The sequence below is a fragment of the Micrasema longulum genome, unplaced genomic scaffold (genome assembly GCF_059751315.1).
Source record: "Micrasema longulum isolate JH-2025_06_02 unplaced genomic scaffold, ASM5975131v1 h1tg000271l, whole genome shotgun sequence".
Classification (NCBI taxonomy): Eukaryota; Metazoa; Arthropoda; class Insecta; order Trichoptera; family Brachycentridae; genus Micrasema; species Micrasema longulum.
The window spans coordinates 813,207-832,219 of record NW_028277475.1 but is presented as its reverse complement, the minus strand read 5'-3'; the positions used below and the strand labels follow the sequence as shown (position 1 = coordinate 832,219).

Below are 19,013 nucleotides of genomic sequence, written 5' to 3'. Positions count from 1 at the left end.
ACAGAATTACTGACTAATTTGTTATAATTTTTTTTTGTTGCGTCCTCTTGTTCTCTTCTTTAGGAAGAAAACTGACAAAATTTATGTTAATACCTAATAATAAATCTGTCATGTCATAACAGTATATTTTAATAATTTAGGTTTAAACATCTGCGAATGTATCAAAAGGGAAAATTTAGATACTAAACAACTGTTCTTAACTAGTCAAATCACAGGTCATTTTGTCAAAGTGTCCTGGATAGAATATTCTAGAAGAGCAGTCGAAAAAATTGACTTAAGTATTTTAACCAAGCATTTGAAATACAATGGCAAAGACACACATAATATTGTTAATCCCTATAGGAAAGTAGAGAAGACAATAGAAGACCTAATAATTATTAAATGCTCATCAAATGAGGAAGTTCAGTGTTATGGGAAATTTAATATAAAAATCATAGAATTAAGAATATTCCAGAAGGAGTGTAGAATCATATTTGAATACATCGGACTGTGTCCAAAAAACCCCCCACTTTCGCCATGCGCATGCGTGAAGTCGCCGCGTAATGTTGCCAGATCGCGAAAAATATAATCATAACACGTAAGATAAAAAATAAAATTAAAAAATCAATTTGTTCATTTCTTTATTGTACATGCAGAAATATTGACTGACAAAACAGAGTAGATAAGAAAGGGTCATTTAATAAGAGTAATTTAATTAATGAACTTTGAACTTAAAAAATAAAACAAATTTTATTTTACATAAAACTGTTATTTTTATGTCATGTTAAATAATATTTTATGTTTTAAAGATAATGTCGGTCAAATATCCACCACGGCGTTGTTTAATCCAGAGGTCCAGTTTTCATTAGTTCTCTCATTAGATGAGCAAAGTAACGTTAAAAATTTGACTACCCTGGAAACACTGACAAAATTTCCGTTTTCTTTGATAATCTGACAGATGGAAAAATAATTCAATTTTAAAGTAATGCATTTGCTACTTATACATGAAATGTGATCCCATCCCGTTTCTTTAAGATCCCATTAGTATTTCTTCATTTTAAAACAACACAACACGGCATAGTTAAATTCAAATCGAGTTGCGTAGTAAGCGACGTCTTCGGAGAAAGTAATGGGTCAAAACGTAAAACTACTCCTTTAAGAGTAGTTTAGTCGCCTTCTGTTTAATGCAGTATGCGGTTACGCCTAAGTATGCGGTTTCTGGACTATTCTTGATTCCATGGTAAAAATGTTTTCTTACATGTGGTAAAAATTGGAGCATTCAATATGGTTTATAAACATCACAGGTTTATGTGACTAGATGTTTGTAATAGCCGATATATTATAGCATTGATTTGTTGATGCGGCCACTATTGGCGATCATGATTGCAACCGCAATAGATTAACAGTGTGCAGGGTAGACGTTTAGCGGGTACAAATTATTATTGTACTGTTGGTGGTATAATTTCTAAGTTTCCATGGGGATTTTAAAAATTACAAAACTTTTTAAAATCATAGCGATGATAATACGATACATGAAATAAAATTATTAATTTTTTGCTTAGTTTGAGAGTTTATTAACAATTTTTTAAAAATGAAAAAAACACTGAACTTTCTCATTGATAACTCCCATATAGTATTTTACTTATTCTAAGAACGCCGTCACGGGAGTCGCTATCGACTACAATTCATGTGTTTGAGCCGAGCACTGAAGAAATAACAGCCGCAAAACAAGGAGACACATGACAAAGTCATTTTGCAGCATGACGACGCTCGGCCACATGTTGCAAGGCCAATCAAAACATACTTGGAAATGCTCAAATGTGAAGTCCTACAAGGAAGGGACATTACTCCTTCCGATTACCACTTGTTCTGATCGATGACTCATGGCCTGGGGTGAGCAGTACTTCCATTCTTACGAAGATGCCAAAAAATAACTCGATTCTCGGATAACCTCAAAAGATTAGTCGTTCTTTCGAGGTGGTATCCGTACGCTGCCAGAAAGATCGGAGAAAATAGTCGCTACCGATGGACAATACTTTCAATGACATGTTCTTTACTAACTTTTAAAAATAAAGTATTAATTTTCACAAAAAAATAGTGAGAACTTATTTAAGTAGTCCTATACCAACATTATTTTTATCACTTGAAATATCCAGAGCATTTCTGCTAACTACATAGAAAAAAAAACAATTTTTTGCACCACGTTATTTTGAAACTGTAAAACAGGAGTTTATACAAATTATTTTAACTGTAAAGAAACAAAAAAAAAGTACTTCATTAAATATAAACATAATTAATATGCTAAAAGACCTCGAAGGCCTCCTGCGCTGTTTCCACCGTACTGGTGGGGCCGCTGAGGAAGTCTTCCAGGTCATCAGCTTCTCTGGTCTTAGATTTCCTCTCCTTGGGCTTCTTGCTGTCTCTATCCTTGTCTTTCCTGCGTTCCTTGTCTACGGTTCTCTCCTTTTCCTTGGATTTCTTGCTTTTTTTATGTTTTCTCTCTTCCTTAGACTGTAAGAGAATTTTACATCAAATGTTTAAAATAATTTTATTTTGATTAGGAAAAACAACAGAAAATATTAAAAAAAATAAGCATGAAAAATAGTACATATATCCAGTTAAAGTTTTCCACAAATACAAAAATAATATTAGAGCATAGGTGCGTAGAGTTTCACAGTCCCTATTATCACTAATATGCATATTCTTTAGGTGATCCCGTGGAAGTTGGATTTGTTCCAACATTTAGGCTACCATCGCAGGAGCTATCTTCAGGGTGTACTGTGTGGATTGCAGAAAAGTTATATGTTTCTGTACTATAGTCCTTAAAATTTAGCTTGATTAAAATGACAGCTGCCAAACTAATGTCAATAGTGATGGGAAATTACTGATCACTGATCATGTACCGATCAAATCAATTTATTCAGTTTTTTCATGCAAACACGAAACTCTGTTTCCAAAAATTGATATAAAAACGCAAAAACAAGCCTATTATAGTGTGTTTAAGACAATTATTCACCAAAAACTAAGACATTTATACTTTTTTTATGAACAACATCAAATGAATTATATTTTTATTCTTGTCCCATCTCTAACGTTTTTGCAAAACGATGTAACCTTGTAAGAACGTCATTTACAATTAGGTTTATTTGAGGTTTTTTTTAGTTTTAAAGCTGATTATATTTATGCTGATTTATATGTCAAGCATTGTATTAAAAAAATTAATTAACATGCCAGATAATAATGATTTTTCATGTGTCAATCAATATAAATCACTCCTTAGACGTCACTACAAAGTTATGTCGTCACTATTGCTGACAACTGTCACTCTAATCAAGCTATATTTTAAGGACTATAGTAATTTGTACCGCGTCGCAGCTGGCAATCGGCACATTCCGTGTCATTTTCGCCATGTGTAGTGCCGGGAACCATGTTGAATTTAATTTCAGGCAGTTATCTCTGTTTATGTTATTTGGGTGTTTGTGTATTTCTAGGTTAATACAAAATCTCTGGTTCGAAGGCGAAAATATGCTCTGTGTCTATAAAGAGTTCCACTAATGCAGATTTTTCAGGGTGCCCAAGTTTAACACGGTCTTTTATGTTTGTCAATTCTTTTCTTTCCTGTGCGCCCTGTTTGTCCAATGTACACTTTTCACATCCTCGGAAGCTCAGTTTATAAACTGCTTCAGTTTCCAAGGGGTTCTTGTCTTTCGGGTTTAATAAATGGTCCTTTATTTTCCCAACATGTCCCCTCTGTTCATAAATTTCACCATGAAATGTAAGGTTTTCGCTGACATAAACTTTAAAATGAGTTTTGATAGCTAAAAATTTAGAAAAAGGGAATAATGTGGTAATGTACACTTTTATAACCCAGTAGTAAGTATTGTTAAAATATTTTAAAATATGTTTAACAATAAAAATAAGTAATGTAAGAATGAAACTAACCCTTTTCTCTTTCTTAGTTTCTGTATCAGGAGCGACATCTTCCCCACCTAGAAAAGTAATGAAAATGAATGAAATTTAAAAAATGTATCATTAGCATGCTAATAATCATATTTTTTCTTATGATTTCCATTTTTCTCTCAGGTTTAGCCCTCACAAATTTCCCGCTATCTGCTAAATGCTAACTGCTAGAAGCTATCTGCTGAATCGGCTAACTACTATTGCAATTATAAATAGCTAATTACCCCTTCAGGCCTCATCTGACAGACCACTAATAGTTTTTTCAACTTTTTTTAATCATTATAGCAAATTTTGCGCTTATATTATCTTTTAATTGGATATAAGTAAGATAGCATCATACAGCATTAAACTAGCCAACGACATGACATCTTTCTTATGTTATTCTTACTTTTAACTTAATTTATATACTTATGAACATATTGATAATAGATGTAAAAGCCCACAGGGCGTATAAATAAAAAAGCTCCATAAATGCCTAGCCTTCCATATTCTCTATCAAAAATATTTTCCCTCTCTGTTGTAATAAATTTAGATCTTAATAACTCCCTAGGAAGTGAAATCCAGCATATCTACAAACATTTGGACATACTCAAAACATTGTTGATCCTTTTTAATTACAATTCGATCACTTTGAACGGCAAAAATTTTTTTTTTAAAGGTAAATAAAGAGTCTCAAAGGTCCAATATTTCTAGGTGTACAAAATCCTAACTAACCCCTATTAAAATCCTAAAAGACCCGAATGGACCAATCAATTGAGGCTCATAGGGCTGATGAAATGAGGGCTGGATTTTTGAAAATATTTTTTTCTGCATTTTTGAGTTTTGGAATGACATTTATTTGTTTTCACAATTTTCCAACCTCATTCTGTGACATTTGGGTAAGAACTAAAGATTCGTTTTTGTTCATTATTATTATTTTTTTAAATGTGTATTTATGAACAAGTAATATTTATTCAAGAGTTATTTTACTACATACCTTCTGGAGATCTTCTGATACTCGTATCGGTCGGCCAATCTGCGGGGAGAGTGTACGCACTCTGCGTAAACTCGGGACCACTGTCATAAATATCTTCTTCAGAATGCTCGTCTGCTTTTCCTCCGCTTGAATCGAAAACGGATAATTTCTCCATTTTGCAATATAAACTGCCGTCGGAATTACTATGAGACATCTTCCCGTCACCAAAGTTTATTTTGGCATCATCCTTGTACGGGGTGAAGATGTTTTCTGAGCTGACGAAGGTGTTTCGGGGTGTTTCTATAGAAATAGTTGTGGGGTTCAGATGTAGAACTTTGGCGGTTTTGGAAATATTTTTGGTGATGTCATCTTTTTTGCTAAATTTTAATCCTGGACTGGGATTTTGGGGTTTTTTCACTTCTTCGTCGCTGGATTCAAGATCATCCTGGATCCGGACTACCAGTGGGTTGGCACCGATCTCTTCATCACTGCAAATCAACATTTGGATAATTTGTATAACTACCACGAAAAAGCCGGCTATTGCTGACTGTTACATTCTAGGAAATTAGGCAGTCTAGGGCAGTTTATGCTGGACTGAATAGGAAATGTGTGAGAATGTTGTTGACTATGAGTAATGCCATCTTTTTTCCTTTCATAGCACAAGATTGGACAAATGCATCCTGTTTAACTCCTTCACCGCGGTGCTCACAGTATATGTTAGTAATTTAAAAGCCCCATGGGCGTCAACAGAAAGAAAATAAAATTAAAAAAATAAATTTATTATCAAAAAGGTACGAAGCTTCAGTATTCATCGAGTGCAGAGTCTACATATATTTATATTCATGGTCACTAACAAAGTGAGCGTTTAAACTAATAAATTAAATATGTCATTTTCAACACGTGAAAGGGTTAATAATTTTCTTATTTGACTAACATACAGACCGTTTTTTTATAGGAACACTATATTTTCTCCTACCATATAATTTATTTAGTTTCACGTAGGCTATAGTCGTCTCTTCACTACCAATGTCTTTTGGACCTAAATGAGAGTTAATTCATAATATTGTGCCTAGTTACAAACTATGTATGTACAAACATAACTATAGTCCTTAAAATATAGCTTGATTAGAATGACATTTGTCAGCAAAAGTGACGACATAACTTTGTAGTAACGTCTAAGAAGTTATTTATATTGACACACGAAAAATCTGCATGTTAATAATTTTTTTAATACAATGCTTGACACAAATCATCATAAAAATATAAAATCAGCTTTAAAACTAAAAAAAAAACTAAAATAAACCTAATTATTAACGATGTTCTTACAAGGTTATATCATTTTGCAAAAATGTTAGAGATGGGACAAATTGATCGAATAAAAAAATAATTCATTTGATGTTGTTCATGAAAAAAGTATAAATGTCTTATTTTTTGGTGAATAATTGTCTTAAACACTATAATAGACTTGTTTTTGCATTTTTATATCAATTTTCAGAAACAGAGTTTCATGATTGCATGAAATAACTGATAAGATCGATTTGATCAGTGATCAGTAATTTCCCATCACTAATGAAATTAGTTTGACAGCTGTCATTTTAATCAAGCTAAATTTTAAGGACTATGAGAATGTATTCACATTTTATTTTTTTGTTAGATTGAGCTATGCATGCACGCTTTTTTCATTCTTACATGTCTTTAAAAAAAAATTATGCTGTTTTTTTTTTATTGCTTACTATGTGTGTACTTATGTTATTTTTGTAAATGCCCCTTGGGCGTATATATGTAATCAAATCCATATAAGTATATTAAAAAACAAAAATAAATATGATATTTTTATCAAAGTGTACTAGAATGTACCTATTGGGGGAAGTAGACTATAAATACCTATCACTATCTGCAGATTGCTTTGTATAATTTGGCACGGGAATTTCCTTCGTTGGAACTTTGGCAGTGGGAGACATATCATCCAGGAAACTGTGGTCCAGCACTCCGGCACAGAAGTCTTCCAGGTCGTTTGCAGACTGGGGCCCGGGAGACATTTCACTGGAATGAGATGTGATAAAGTTTAATAACTCGAAATGCTTACATATTTAAAAGATGAACGACTTGAAACCCTGGCTTATTGAAAAATTGAGTGACTCAAAATTCTTACATGGGTATTTAAAAGTTGAGTGACTCAAAATGCTTACATATTTAAAAGATGAGTGACTTAAATCACTCACATATTAAAAAGATGAAAATATTCAAATGCCTACAATTTTCTTAGACCGTACTCCAAAACAGATTTTTTTACATAAGATTTATTTCAGCAGAGATGGAGCTGTTGAAAATTTAGAAATCTAGGCAATTTACGGAGCTTATGGTCTGCCATAGGCTCTAGGTTAGATGATCACTTTACTTACTGTTTAATTAATTTTTTTTTAAATGAGGCAATTATTATATCGGTGTTTACGGTGTTTTTCTGGACCATTGCCGAAGGGAGTAAATTGTAAGTCCTTACCTTTGTCATTCATTCCAAGATTGACACATAAAACCATAACATCAATTAGTTTACGTAAAATCAAACGTTCCCTATTTTCTTCAAACACGCGTATCGCGAGGGTAGGCCTTGTTTTACAGTTTCGAGATCGAAGGAATTAAGCATCCAACACTCAGGAGTTTTGGTGAGATTTTGTGGAACATGAGAAGTTTTAAATAAGGATTTTTTTACTGGAACTCTAAAATTAATGAGTGATAAAAGTTTTGGACAATCGACTTAAAAAATAACGTAAGCTCTGTTCCTGCAAGTTTGAAGTATTTGGAGCTTAGGTAAGTTCATAATAGTACACAACTATCATTGTTAAAAATACCAAAATAGATTACTTGAACTTACCTTGATCTCTGTTTCTTCGGAGTTTGGACTGCGGCAGGGGCAGGGGCGGGCGCAACTTGCTGTGGGGGTGCATCAACTTTGGCGAGGCCCACAGCGGGAGCCAGGAACATTCTGTTTGGGGCCACCCCAACCGCAGAACTTGCCTGTAGTTGAAGCAAATTTTGAAATATATACATAACACAAATTGTATCAACCACTTTTTCTAAAGAAAAACAAAAAAAATATATTGATTGAATCGGCATTCACTTGGCAACCTTTTATGATAAATCATTACTAACGTTTATTCCATTTAAAGAACACAGCTATAGTTTTGGGAGACCACTTTTCTCATCGACGGAAGATACCAAATGCTGTATTTATTTACAGTTTAATGAACGTTTATAAAATTTGAATTACAAAAGAGCAGTGAACAAATTATAACAAAAAATATATAATTAAATTTAAAGAAAAAAATAGCAAAAAGTGTACAGAAGAAGATAGTATCAATAAAAATTAAACATCTGTTGTTTTCATTAAAAACATTTGTAAATTAATAAAAATATGTACATAAAATAAAAATTATTTATTATCAATTTCCCGCTTTAAAATTTGTCATATTTAAACACTTATTTTACGTATTTTATTTAAACAATAATTTTGCTATAGACCATGAATATATAGACTCTATACTCGATGAATACTTAAGCCACTAACCTTTTTGATAATAAATTACTCACATATGCTGTGAGAACTGCGTGGTTGTGCTGTCATAGGCGCTCACAGACGTATGTGAGCATCGCGGTGAATGAGTTAAACAGTTATGAAAAGAAATATACTTACTGGTAACTATTTTAAATACATTACTTTTGTGGCATTAAAAACACTTAACATTAGAGAACTTTAAGAATTGACAATAAAGATACAATTTAAACAAAAAAATGTTTAAATTCATTTTTACCCGGGTATTTTCTATTTTAAAGGCGTGTCAGCAGGTGGGAAATGGGGGATATGGAAGGAGGTCATAAAAAAATACACCACTACACCCACCTAATTGAGAATAAAAGATTTCTTAGATGTTTTTCTTCCAACTGGCGGGAATCAAACGCCGAATTCAAAGTTAGCCGTCTTACCAACTGAGCCAAGAGGCCTGTAATTTATCATGAAATGTTACGAGGTGAATCTCAATTCAATCAATAAAATAAATGAAAACTGTTGATTTGGGAATTCCACAAAGTGTTCTTACCAAGGGGTTGACATTGGGGGGCACGATGGGCTTCCCTCCCCCGAGTACTATAGAGGGGGAGCGATCAGGGGGCTGCCGTGGGCCGGGGGCTTCCTGCTTGCGCCGCGATGCCAGCTTCTCGAGGAAACTGTTGTAATCCGCATCTTCAGAATTCTAGGGAATCAAATATAAACAAAATATTATTTTACTTTTCATGTTTTTCATTGTTTCACTCAACAATGACAAAGGTCCCTCGGAGTTAAAACAGTAAATTAACAACACACATAGAAAAAATAATTTGTACTATCTATTCAGCAGTTGCACTAGCAAGGGCGGTACCAGTGGGTACTGACCTGGAAAGCGTCCAAGTCTCCGAGTGCCTGCTCCGTCTCCTGTCGGTTGGTGCGCAGCTGCGCCAGGAGTGTGGTCTTTTGCAGGTTCAGGAAAGGGATGCTGAGGAACTTGTGCAGCAGTCGGAGACCAAACCCGTTCCTCATGGAGGCCTCAGCGTATCGAATCGACCCGGCCCTTAAATATAAATACATCATTAACATATAACATTTGAAGCATAAACAACTTTGGTTTTTATGCCCCAATGTCCAGAATGTGTAGATTAGTCAATTCATCACACGACTTGGAATTTTTTGGGATAGATCTTCCGGCTTTTCGTAGATCTCTTCGCGACTAAACAGTGTGGGATGAAGTTGGATTGGCATGGTTTAGCTCAAAGTTTTTGGTCTTTCGTTTTTTTAAATATATTGTATACTATTATTGTTTTGCCCTTGTTTGTCTTTGCTAAATAGTTTTGCTAAATGTTGTTTTTGTTCAGTTTCTTGCATTTATGTTTTTTCATGTAACTGTTGTAATTGGCTTAGGCCGTATATATATAATAAATAACTAAACTTTGCGGTTTGCCGTGTTAAACGATCCAACAAAACCATTGCCAAATTCAAGATCACAATATTCAGAATTTTACCGACTAAACCTTTATATTCCCACCTCCTAAACCCCCTCCCTTCCGTGCATTGGCGCCATCTCTGGAAGTGCCTTACTATTATTTATATAAGTTATTAATTACCCTACTATTACAGCTACTATCAACAAACTAATTCTTCTTCTTCGCAGTTTCAATCTTGGGGATTGGTTTGCAGCAGCAAAGTCCTGCATCTTGTCCTCCATTGGTCTCTATTCTTTGCAGCCCTCTTCAACTCGGTTTATGAGGCGCAGTTTAACCCTTACGCTGCTACGCAGTTTTTCAAGAATCTAATCAGAAATCCTCTTATTTATACATTTCAAAAATATTTTATCGAATACGTTGTTTTCCAAACACACTACTGTTTTATCAATTAATAGCAATTCCAAGAAAAATCTTCCATTCCATAAATATCTAATTCAAACCCAATGGAGTGAGCAAGATAGAAAATTCGTGCCACAAATAGACAATTTTCGTACAGCGGTTGTAAACCCTTTCTAAATTGAAAATAAAAACAAAAAAAACTGATCTCGTACTGCAATCTCAAGGCGCATTGTTATTATTGAAACGAAATAATTATGATAGTTTTTTTGTTGATTGCGGGGCAAAGTGCTCTGTTATATATTATCAAACCTACCACTTCCATCAATGCATGCTAAACAAAAATTGAGTAAAATATATCTTGAAATTCGTTGCAATAGAGAGGGAAAACATTTTTGCCAAGGGAATATGGAAGTCTAGGCATTTACAGGACTTATAATCTGTCATTGGCTGGTTCAAATGACCACTTTACACACTGCGAAATATTCACTATTCTGGGTATGTTTACACATCCACATTCATGATTATTTTTACATTACCTCAACTCTTCCATCTGTTGACTTTTGCAAACTAAAAGAGCTGAAGCTTTTATTGATGTCGGTGAGTTTCATCTGGATAAATTTTTTTACCTTCTAGGTAATGCCTAAAAGTACTATTTTTATGCAAGTTATTTTAATCAACAATATTTTGAGAATGGCCAAATGTTTGTAGGGAGTTATTTAGATTGAAACTTAAAGGTAACCGGTAAATGTACTAAGAAGTGATATTATTTCTTGGTAGTTGTTATAATATAATTTTAATTTTAAAAATAATGTTTTTGTACAACTGTCTCACAAATTGATATCTCTTCTAAGAAAAATATTCCGTTTCACTAATAGCTAGTTCACGCATAATGGATTGAGCGAGATAGACAACAGTTGCCGAAATTACAAACAGCTGAGGTAAATTACATATTTTTTACATTTATATATATTTTTAATCTTACTTTGTTACTTTAACTAACAATTTAACTCTGCAAAGCGTCCTTTTTATTATGAATAAAATTTACAAAATATATCATTCCAAATGATAACGGATAGTGAAAGTGATAAAGAAATAATAGTACCTCGCCGAGAAACTCGGAGGCTTAGCAGCTGAACCTATTCCGAAAGTGAATTAGACAATAACGATATTTTTTTAAGTGATAGTGATAATAATTAATAATATGACTCTTACGAAGATCACGAAATCGAAGAAGCTTTTTCTGAAGTATTTTTGGATCAATGCTGATATACCTCATTTACGTTTTGTTTGTAGAATAGAGTTTGTATAGAAATAATTACGCTTTGTTAGTAGAGTAATAATTACTACCTAATGAACAGCTAAAACATTTTGATTTCCCATTACTGTGGGTGCCCATTATAATAAATTAACAAATTATTTTTTTAATATTCAAACGTCCTAATTGACAATCATTAGGTTCCATGGTGAATTATTTTTAAGTTTTATGGCTCTTTACTTATTTGTTTATATTCTTAATTATGGGGTTTTTCGGTGATATAGGGACCTCACTAGATAAGAGTATTTATATTAAAGGTAAAGTATTCAATTAGTTATTCATTACGGAAGTACATCAATATTTTCGTAATCACTTAATCAGGTTTAATAGCGGGGAAAACACCGAATATAATTATTTTCCTCAAATGTCATATAAGTGATTAAAAATCATGCCATTAACATTGATTTATTTTTTATTTCACTGTTTCTGGAATGTTAACAAGTTCACTGTTTCAGGTCCCGACTAGCTAGAAGTTTCCTGTGTTTATTCGTTTCTCTTTTCTTAAAAGCACTGCGAATTTAATCATCATAAGTAAATTTATAATGAGGATGTTTAGTGGTTTAAAAAAAAATGTTAATAGACAAAGCTTTTTTTTTCAATTTTTATGTATCGTATTATCAGCGCTACGATCTTTTAAAGTTTTGTATTTCTGACATTAATCCGCGTGTGACGTCACAAGGTTTCTTCCGCTTCTTCTCGGTTAGTTCTGTTGATTGGTCCATTGACGATTAGCAAACCGGAAATCTTAAACAACCCTCTTATCATTGGTTGATTCATATGAACAAGTGACGTCGTTCAAAGTTGTTCGTTTTCATTAAAATATTTTTAATTATTTTTTATTCATTTTCAAGAAACTTTGCTGCACAATTTAATGCTTAAATTTTTACTGCGCGTAAGAAAATATTTTTTGTATTAAATTTTCCGTAGGCCTGAAATAGGTACGAAACTAAATAATAACCTGTCGAATAGTAATTTGTATGTTTTGAAAATGTTTTATACCACTGACGGTTAAGTGCAACAAGCAGTTCCCGAATTCATTTACCCTTTTGGGGATTATGACGTCAGCATCAGTCTAGTAAGAACTTTATGATAGGGATTAACAACAACGATATATCGTTGTTTAGCAGTATAAGGGTTAAATCCTCGCACACTTGCTCCAAATACTTCCGTTGGGGGCGCCCTCTTTGATTTGTCCCCTCAGCCATTCCCTCTATTATGTCATGCAGGAGACCCTCATGGCGTATAATGTAGCCGATCCATTGGGCTCACCTCTCTGAGATAGTTTTGATTAGGTGCCTTCCTTCTTCGATTCTGCTGAGAACCTAGTCATTAGTGATGTGGTCTCTCCAGGAAATTTCTAATATTTTTTTGTAGCACCACATCTCAAAGGCCTCTAGTATTTTTTTATCTCTTTCGGTAAGGCACCATGTCTCACAACCGTACATCAATATGCTCCATACATATGTTTTGGCGAGTTGATTATTTAATTAATTAATTTTAAAACATTTATTACAGTTACTAAAAAGATTAGTTAACTTATAGATGATTTTTTAACATAAAAAATGAAGTCGGTACTGATTGTTTAGAAGTCAAATTTTTAGGGAAGCGTCAGTTCCATCCAATCTATGGATGGATTGCGCATGGTACGCAAATACTGTAGATAGGTAGTGGATTGATATCAACATACCCACATCTTGTAGAATTTCCTTTTCCAAGACTTTTACCTGAGAATCAAGTAAAAACACGCATTTATGTTTCTGGTTTTCTATTTCGCATACAGAACTGTTTTCTACTATCCACGATTCTTGACAAACTCTCCAGGGGGCAAATTCCAGTATATTGTTGAATAAACAGCGACATATTCGGTATGTTTACCTGTTGTGCATGGCGGCCTCCATAACGCACTCTATCTGATGCGGGTGCACCTGGCGGTGGTGGTGCATGTCGCAGTGATTCCCGAGGATGATAACGGGAATATCCGCTGGGACGCTTGACAGCTCCCGCTGAACATATTCGAAAGTCCTGCGAGGAAATCAAAACAAATACATTGCAAAACGTTTTACTTCAATATTAATTTAAATCAAATTTATCAATACCATTAATGCTTATAGAGCTAAAGAAAAGTGGACTGTATTATGTAAACTATAGTCCTCAAAATTTAGCTCGATTAAAATGATAGCTGCCAAACTAATAAGAATAGAAAATATTCAAAACAAATTTATTAAGTACTTAAAATACAAAACTGGTATTTCTTTTGTATGAACTCTCGCTGCCTCCACCTACCATGGAATCACTTCTCTACAATACCGCAGAGTGTGTGCGGACCAACTACTGCTTCATAAAATTATGACAGGAATAGTTGACTGTGCAGAACTACTAAGTTTAATAACAATACATGTGCCAGGCAGAATTGTAGACGGTACCACCTGTTTCATGTACCAATAAGTAAAACATCGTATGTTAAAAACGCTTTTTTTCGTAGGACTTTTTCAGTGTACAATACAAAATTTAAAGACATAGACTACACAAACATCACTGTCAGATTTAAAATTTACACTAAAAATGCATTATGTAACTTGGTAGACATTATAATAATGAATATGTACATCTCCCTTCCCCTCCCTATTCTCTCTTCAAGCATCCTTGTCCTAATCCCACTCAATTTACAATAACTTACTGTTCTTAAAAAAAAATTCTTTGATTATTCAAAAATAATAATGAATACACAAAAATAACATATTGATATGTATAAACTTATATGTATTTATTTAATTTGTAATATATTTTCTTTACTAACTTTGTATAGTTTGTGGAAATCTGTTATTGGTTCTGAGTTTATACACTATATCTGTTTGTTTACTATAAATATGTATGTAGAACTGTTGGTTTCCCAAATAAAATAAAATAAAATATGAAATTATCAAGACAATACTGGCAAAATCTTAACAGTTTTTAAAATGGCCCAACTCTCTTGAAACCCAAACTGTTCTAATACCAACAACAGTACAATCCTGTGCAAAAACCCTAATCCTCCTAACACCATTAATCCCCGACAACCTCTCAGACAAAAAGGCGATAACAGTAAATTAATTATCAATCAGCTTTGTAATTGTTAAAGATATACCTACCATGGTTTAGTAATGTCCAGCATGAGAATAACACCGTTGGCATTTTTGTACACGTCCAGAAATGTGGCGTCCAGTTGGGGAGTTTCCATCGCCTCCGCTGCAGCTCCGGGAACAGCATTTTCTAGTTTCAATCCGGCATTTCCCTTTTTCTTAGTTTGCGCTTTATCTACAACTTCCCAAACTTCGACCTGAAAATTATGAAAAATGTTTATTTACTTATTTATTGCATTTATGCCAATAACGTATAATATATATAGTATAATAAGAGTTGGAAGAGTAGAAAAAGATGTTGAAAGGAGAGCGAATGCAGGCAACAAAATAAATGGCGCACTAAGCACAGTAATTAATTGCTAAAAACAATATGTCAATCGAAGCTAAACTGGCAGTGCACAACGGAGTTTTAGTCCCAACACTTATGTATGGAAGTGAAACATGGAACTGGCAGAGGAAGGATGAAAGCCGAGTGAACGCGGTTAAAATGCGATCTCTTAGACGAATGTGAGGGAAATCAATGTATGACAGGGTTACGAATGATGAAATCAGGCGAGAGTGTAAATCTGAGTAAAGTATAATTGATAAAATTAAGAAAGGGTCTCAGAGATGGTTTGGTCACGTAGAACGAATGGACGACGAAAGAATGGTAAAACAAGTATATATGGCGAAAATTAATGGTAACGTGAGACGAGGATGACCAAGGAAGACGTGGTATAATCAGATAAACCGAAATCTAAGGTCTGATCATGTCAAAAGCAGACAGAACCGAAGGGCATGTATGACAAGATGTATGAATGTGGAAGAAGCTAGGAATGTATGCCAAGATGGACATGTGTGGCAGTCCATTCTCTCTGCCTACCCCTACAGATGACATTTCAGTTCCTTGGTACTAATAATAATATTTTTTGAGTAATTTTTTTGGAGCCATTTTTGTGAAAAATTACCTCAAGGGCGCTTTGCAATTCTGTACTTAACTTAAATTTTAACTAAGCTAATATTTCCACATCCGCTCCTAAGTGAAGCATGTGGACATCACTAAATGCCTCTGGGAGACCCTATCTCTAGTCAGCACTTTCGCCTCTTTCCACGTCAATACCACATCACTTAGTTCCGGCAAATAAATCCGAAAGATCATCGGCCTACCAGGACAGCGGAAGCCCTCAGGTGTGCAACTTGTGTTAAGGCTCTCCTGGTCGATTGAACCGACATTAGTTTCCATTACCTACTTCAAAAACTTTTTGAAAAATAAAAAAATGTTTAGTGTCTATGCTTTTCTATATGATGAATACTATTCCATATGTAAAAGTACCTACTTACCTTGACAATATGGTCCGTTTCCTTGTAAGTCCAGTTGATGGGTGCAGCTTGTATTTGTTCTGTGGGACGATACTCCTCCACAAAGGGTCCCCCTTGAAGCCTTTGAAGTAAACATGTCTTACCCACATTTCTATCCCCTTTTATTAATATTTTCACTGCAATAAAAATTTGCATTGGATAACATATTTTTCAAATAAATCAAAGAAATTTTTGATTACTACTATTAATCTATGGTTCATAAGATCTTAAGAACTAATTCAAACATTTGATTGGTGTTATTTTCATTTAATTATAAGGCCATTCCAAAAAATGTGTCACAGAAAAGTTTTGAGGATTGGAAAAAACACTAGCATTATATCCAATGGTGTTTACTTCAAAGTAGACAATATTAATATTGAGAAATAAGTAATGATGTTTTTAAATATACACAAATTCTGCGTATTTTTTGTTTATTCAACACAGGGCTCTTGGCCTCATAGAGTTAAGGATAAGTTTTTTTTCGTAATATGTATCTTTGTATGAATAAATAAATAAATAAAAATTATTGAACTATGTATATCAAAACTACAACTGATTCTAACTAAGTGAACAAAAATATGAAATACATTATTAATGATCACATAAAAAAAGGATAACTCACTATTATAATTGACTCCACGGGAAAATTTCTTCTGCAGCGAAGAAGACATAGGAGCGGGGGTGGATTTTTTCCCATCTCCGGATTTTGTCAAACGATTAAAAACCGATAACATCTTTGCGACCTAATAATCAAATTATCATCATCATTATTATCGAACCCCGACCTGCGCCTGATGGTGCATAGGGCCCTGTATTGTTAAACAAAATGCAGCGTATCTCGAAGGTTAGGTGATCAGACTTATGCTTCAGATGCCAGGGACAATTGAATATTTCAGTGTAAAACCAACTTTAATATATTTCACGTCAACCTTTTAGGGGATTGAACCCGGGACCCCGAGCATGGTAGGCGAACACGGTAACTACTACCAGCCGGACTTTTCTCCTCTCGATTTCCTGTTCGGAGTTTTTACCTGAGAGTAGCCATCGCGTAAATTTGGAATAGGTTGTCCGGGTATGTCTCAGACAGTGTCGCAGACTCGCGGATCGAAACCACCCTATCACAACTTAATTCCCATTTTCTAACAGTGAGTTATTTAGACCTCATTGAAAATGGCCCCGAAAAATTGCAATATTCGGGTAAATCATAAGATGCAAATATTTATTTTTTAAGAGGATCAAAAATAAGATTTCGCTGCAGATGTACTAATGCAGTGCCCTGTACACCATTCCATAAGTATTTATAAAAGAAGAACTGTTTTTAATCCTTTGATGAAACATATGCTACTTTTTTTTAATGCAGGCACATGCACTAAGTCTACATTGAACTTATATATCGAGCTATCTTAATGAAAATTACAAGAAATAAAGTCAAGTGTCCGGTGCAAATATATTTAAATGTATTATTCGCGTTAATATCCTTATTTAAATGTTTCGGTTATACAGATAACGAGTGTACCGTACCTTATTAGGCTAAATATTTAAGAAACTTCTAAAATAATTGACATTTAATTTAATTAAAATATTTAAATTGTCCGATATACTCGGATCAGCCGATTTTTAACATCATTTTCTAAAATATAACATGTATACAATTTTAGCTACTACTGTCAAAACAACAAACGTCAAAGTCACGGACAATCTTTCGTCAACCTTTCGTCTATGGTCACGGATTGTCAAGGTTTACTTGCGCCTAGTTGAGCCAATACCTCTGCGACTCCTTTGTGAATCAAATTGGATGCATAGATTTGCAAATATGATCTTTGAAATCACGTATAGAATGATTATTTTTATTTTTTTATCATGCTCGGTGAAAATATTTTTTTTTTATCATGCCTTTTTTGGAAAACATCGCAATATGTGCCATAGACCCCTCTAAGTCGAAGGTTGCTGTTGATTGAACCAATCCAGTACCTATAATTAGTATAATCTGTGCTATAATCTGAGACCAATCTCACTTGTTTAGAAACCATGTCTTGGATTCTGTCAGTTGCGAATGTTCCCTTGAGAAGGGAGATATAAACTTTGATCCACAAATAAACAATTATTGTTATCCCAAATTCCTATCAGACCTCTCCACAACATTCTAACTCTCCTGTCCCTATCCAATAAATATATTTATAAGACAATGTTTAAATATCTCAAAAAAAATTGCCAAAAGGCAATTCCTTCCAACCAACTAATAAAATAAAAGTTTTTTTTATATAAAAACATCATCATTCCCTTTCCGCACCTAATGGTACATAGGCCACTGCATTGGTGTACCAATCGCAGCGTATCTTGATAATTTTTTGCTACATGAAGGTAGGATGATCAGTCTTACGCATCAGGTACCAATCTAGGGACTAGGGATTTTAGTGTGAAAACACTGTTTTAAATCAATATTTCATATCAACCATGTCGGTAATCGAACCCGAGACCTCTTGCATCGTAGACAAATGAGCTGACCATTACACCACGAGGCCGACAATATAAAAACATATTCAAAAGAAAATTTTTAAAAAAGATATACAAAAATAGAAGTTGTATGTAAATTACCTTAAATCAATACTATTACTCAATGGGAAAAATAAATAAAGAGCAAACGAGAAGAGATTAAGGAAGAGAAAGGAGATGTATCTTCAGATGTGATTGAAATATCTTTAATAACATATATGATCTCTCCTCCTGCATTCATAATAAATTAGTGTGAAATCTTTAATTGGTCTTACTTCTTTAAATTGTTCTTTTGTACCTTGTATTTATATAAAGACTATGATTTCCTTAATAAATAAAAAAATAACAACTTTGATAGTGGATGGGAGATGGTTCTGATGAAACTTACACATTTATAAATAAATAAATAAACTTTGTGTTTTTGCATATTTTATTATTTATCGACTGTACAATTTTGCAAAACAAAATGAAATACTAATGCATT

The 19,013-nt window shown here is 33.7% G+C and overlaps 1 protein-coding gene across 1 annotated transcript; it reads right to left on the bottom strand.

The window, feature by feature from the left end:
- Window positions 1-607: 607 nt before the first annotated feature.
- Window positions 608-17,757, bottom strand: LOC148283013 (rab-like protein 6). The gene is made up of 12 exons (XM_088224168.1): window positions 17,558-17,757; window positions 16,659-16,779; window positions 16,019-16,173; window positions 14,708-14,895; window positions 13,455-13,601; window positions 9,321-9,495; window positions 8,989-9,141; window positions 7,767-7,909; window positions 6,779-6,937; window positions 4,916-5,382; window positions 3,922-3,968; window positions 608-2,490 (listed from the first exon to the last, which is right to left on the bottom strand). Exons 2-12 carry the CDS (start codon window positions 16,768-16,770, stop codon window positions 2,281-2,283), a joined length of 1,956 nt encoding a protein of 651 aa, XP_088080294.1. The 5' UTR covers window positions 16,771-16,779; window positions 17,558-17,757; the 3' UTR covers window positions 608-2,280.
- Window positions 17,758-19,013: the final 1,256 nt, after the last annotated feature.

What these genes read in the sequence shown, in the direction of transcription:
- LOC148283013 (XM_088224168.1), bottom strand. Translation starts at nt 16,770, where the DNA reads ATGTTATCGGTTTTTAATCGTTTGACAAAATCCGGAGATGGGAAAAAA. An exon ending in CTGGACATTACTAAACCATG is followed by an intron (nt 13,602 to 14,707) that starts GTAGGTATATCT and finishes ATTTCCTCGCAG; the next exon opens with GACTTTCGAATATGTTCAGC. An exon ending in GAGGCCGCCATGCACAACAG is followed by an intron (nt 9,496 to 13,454) that starts GTAAACATACCG and finishes TTTATATTTAAG; the next exon opens with GGCCGGGTCGATTCGATACG.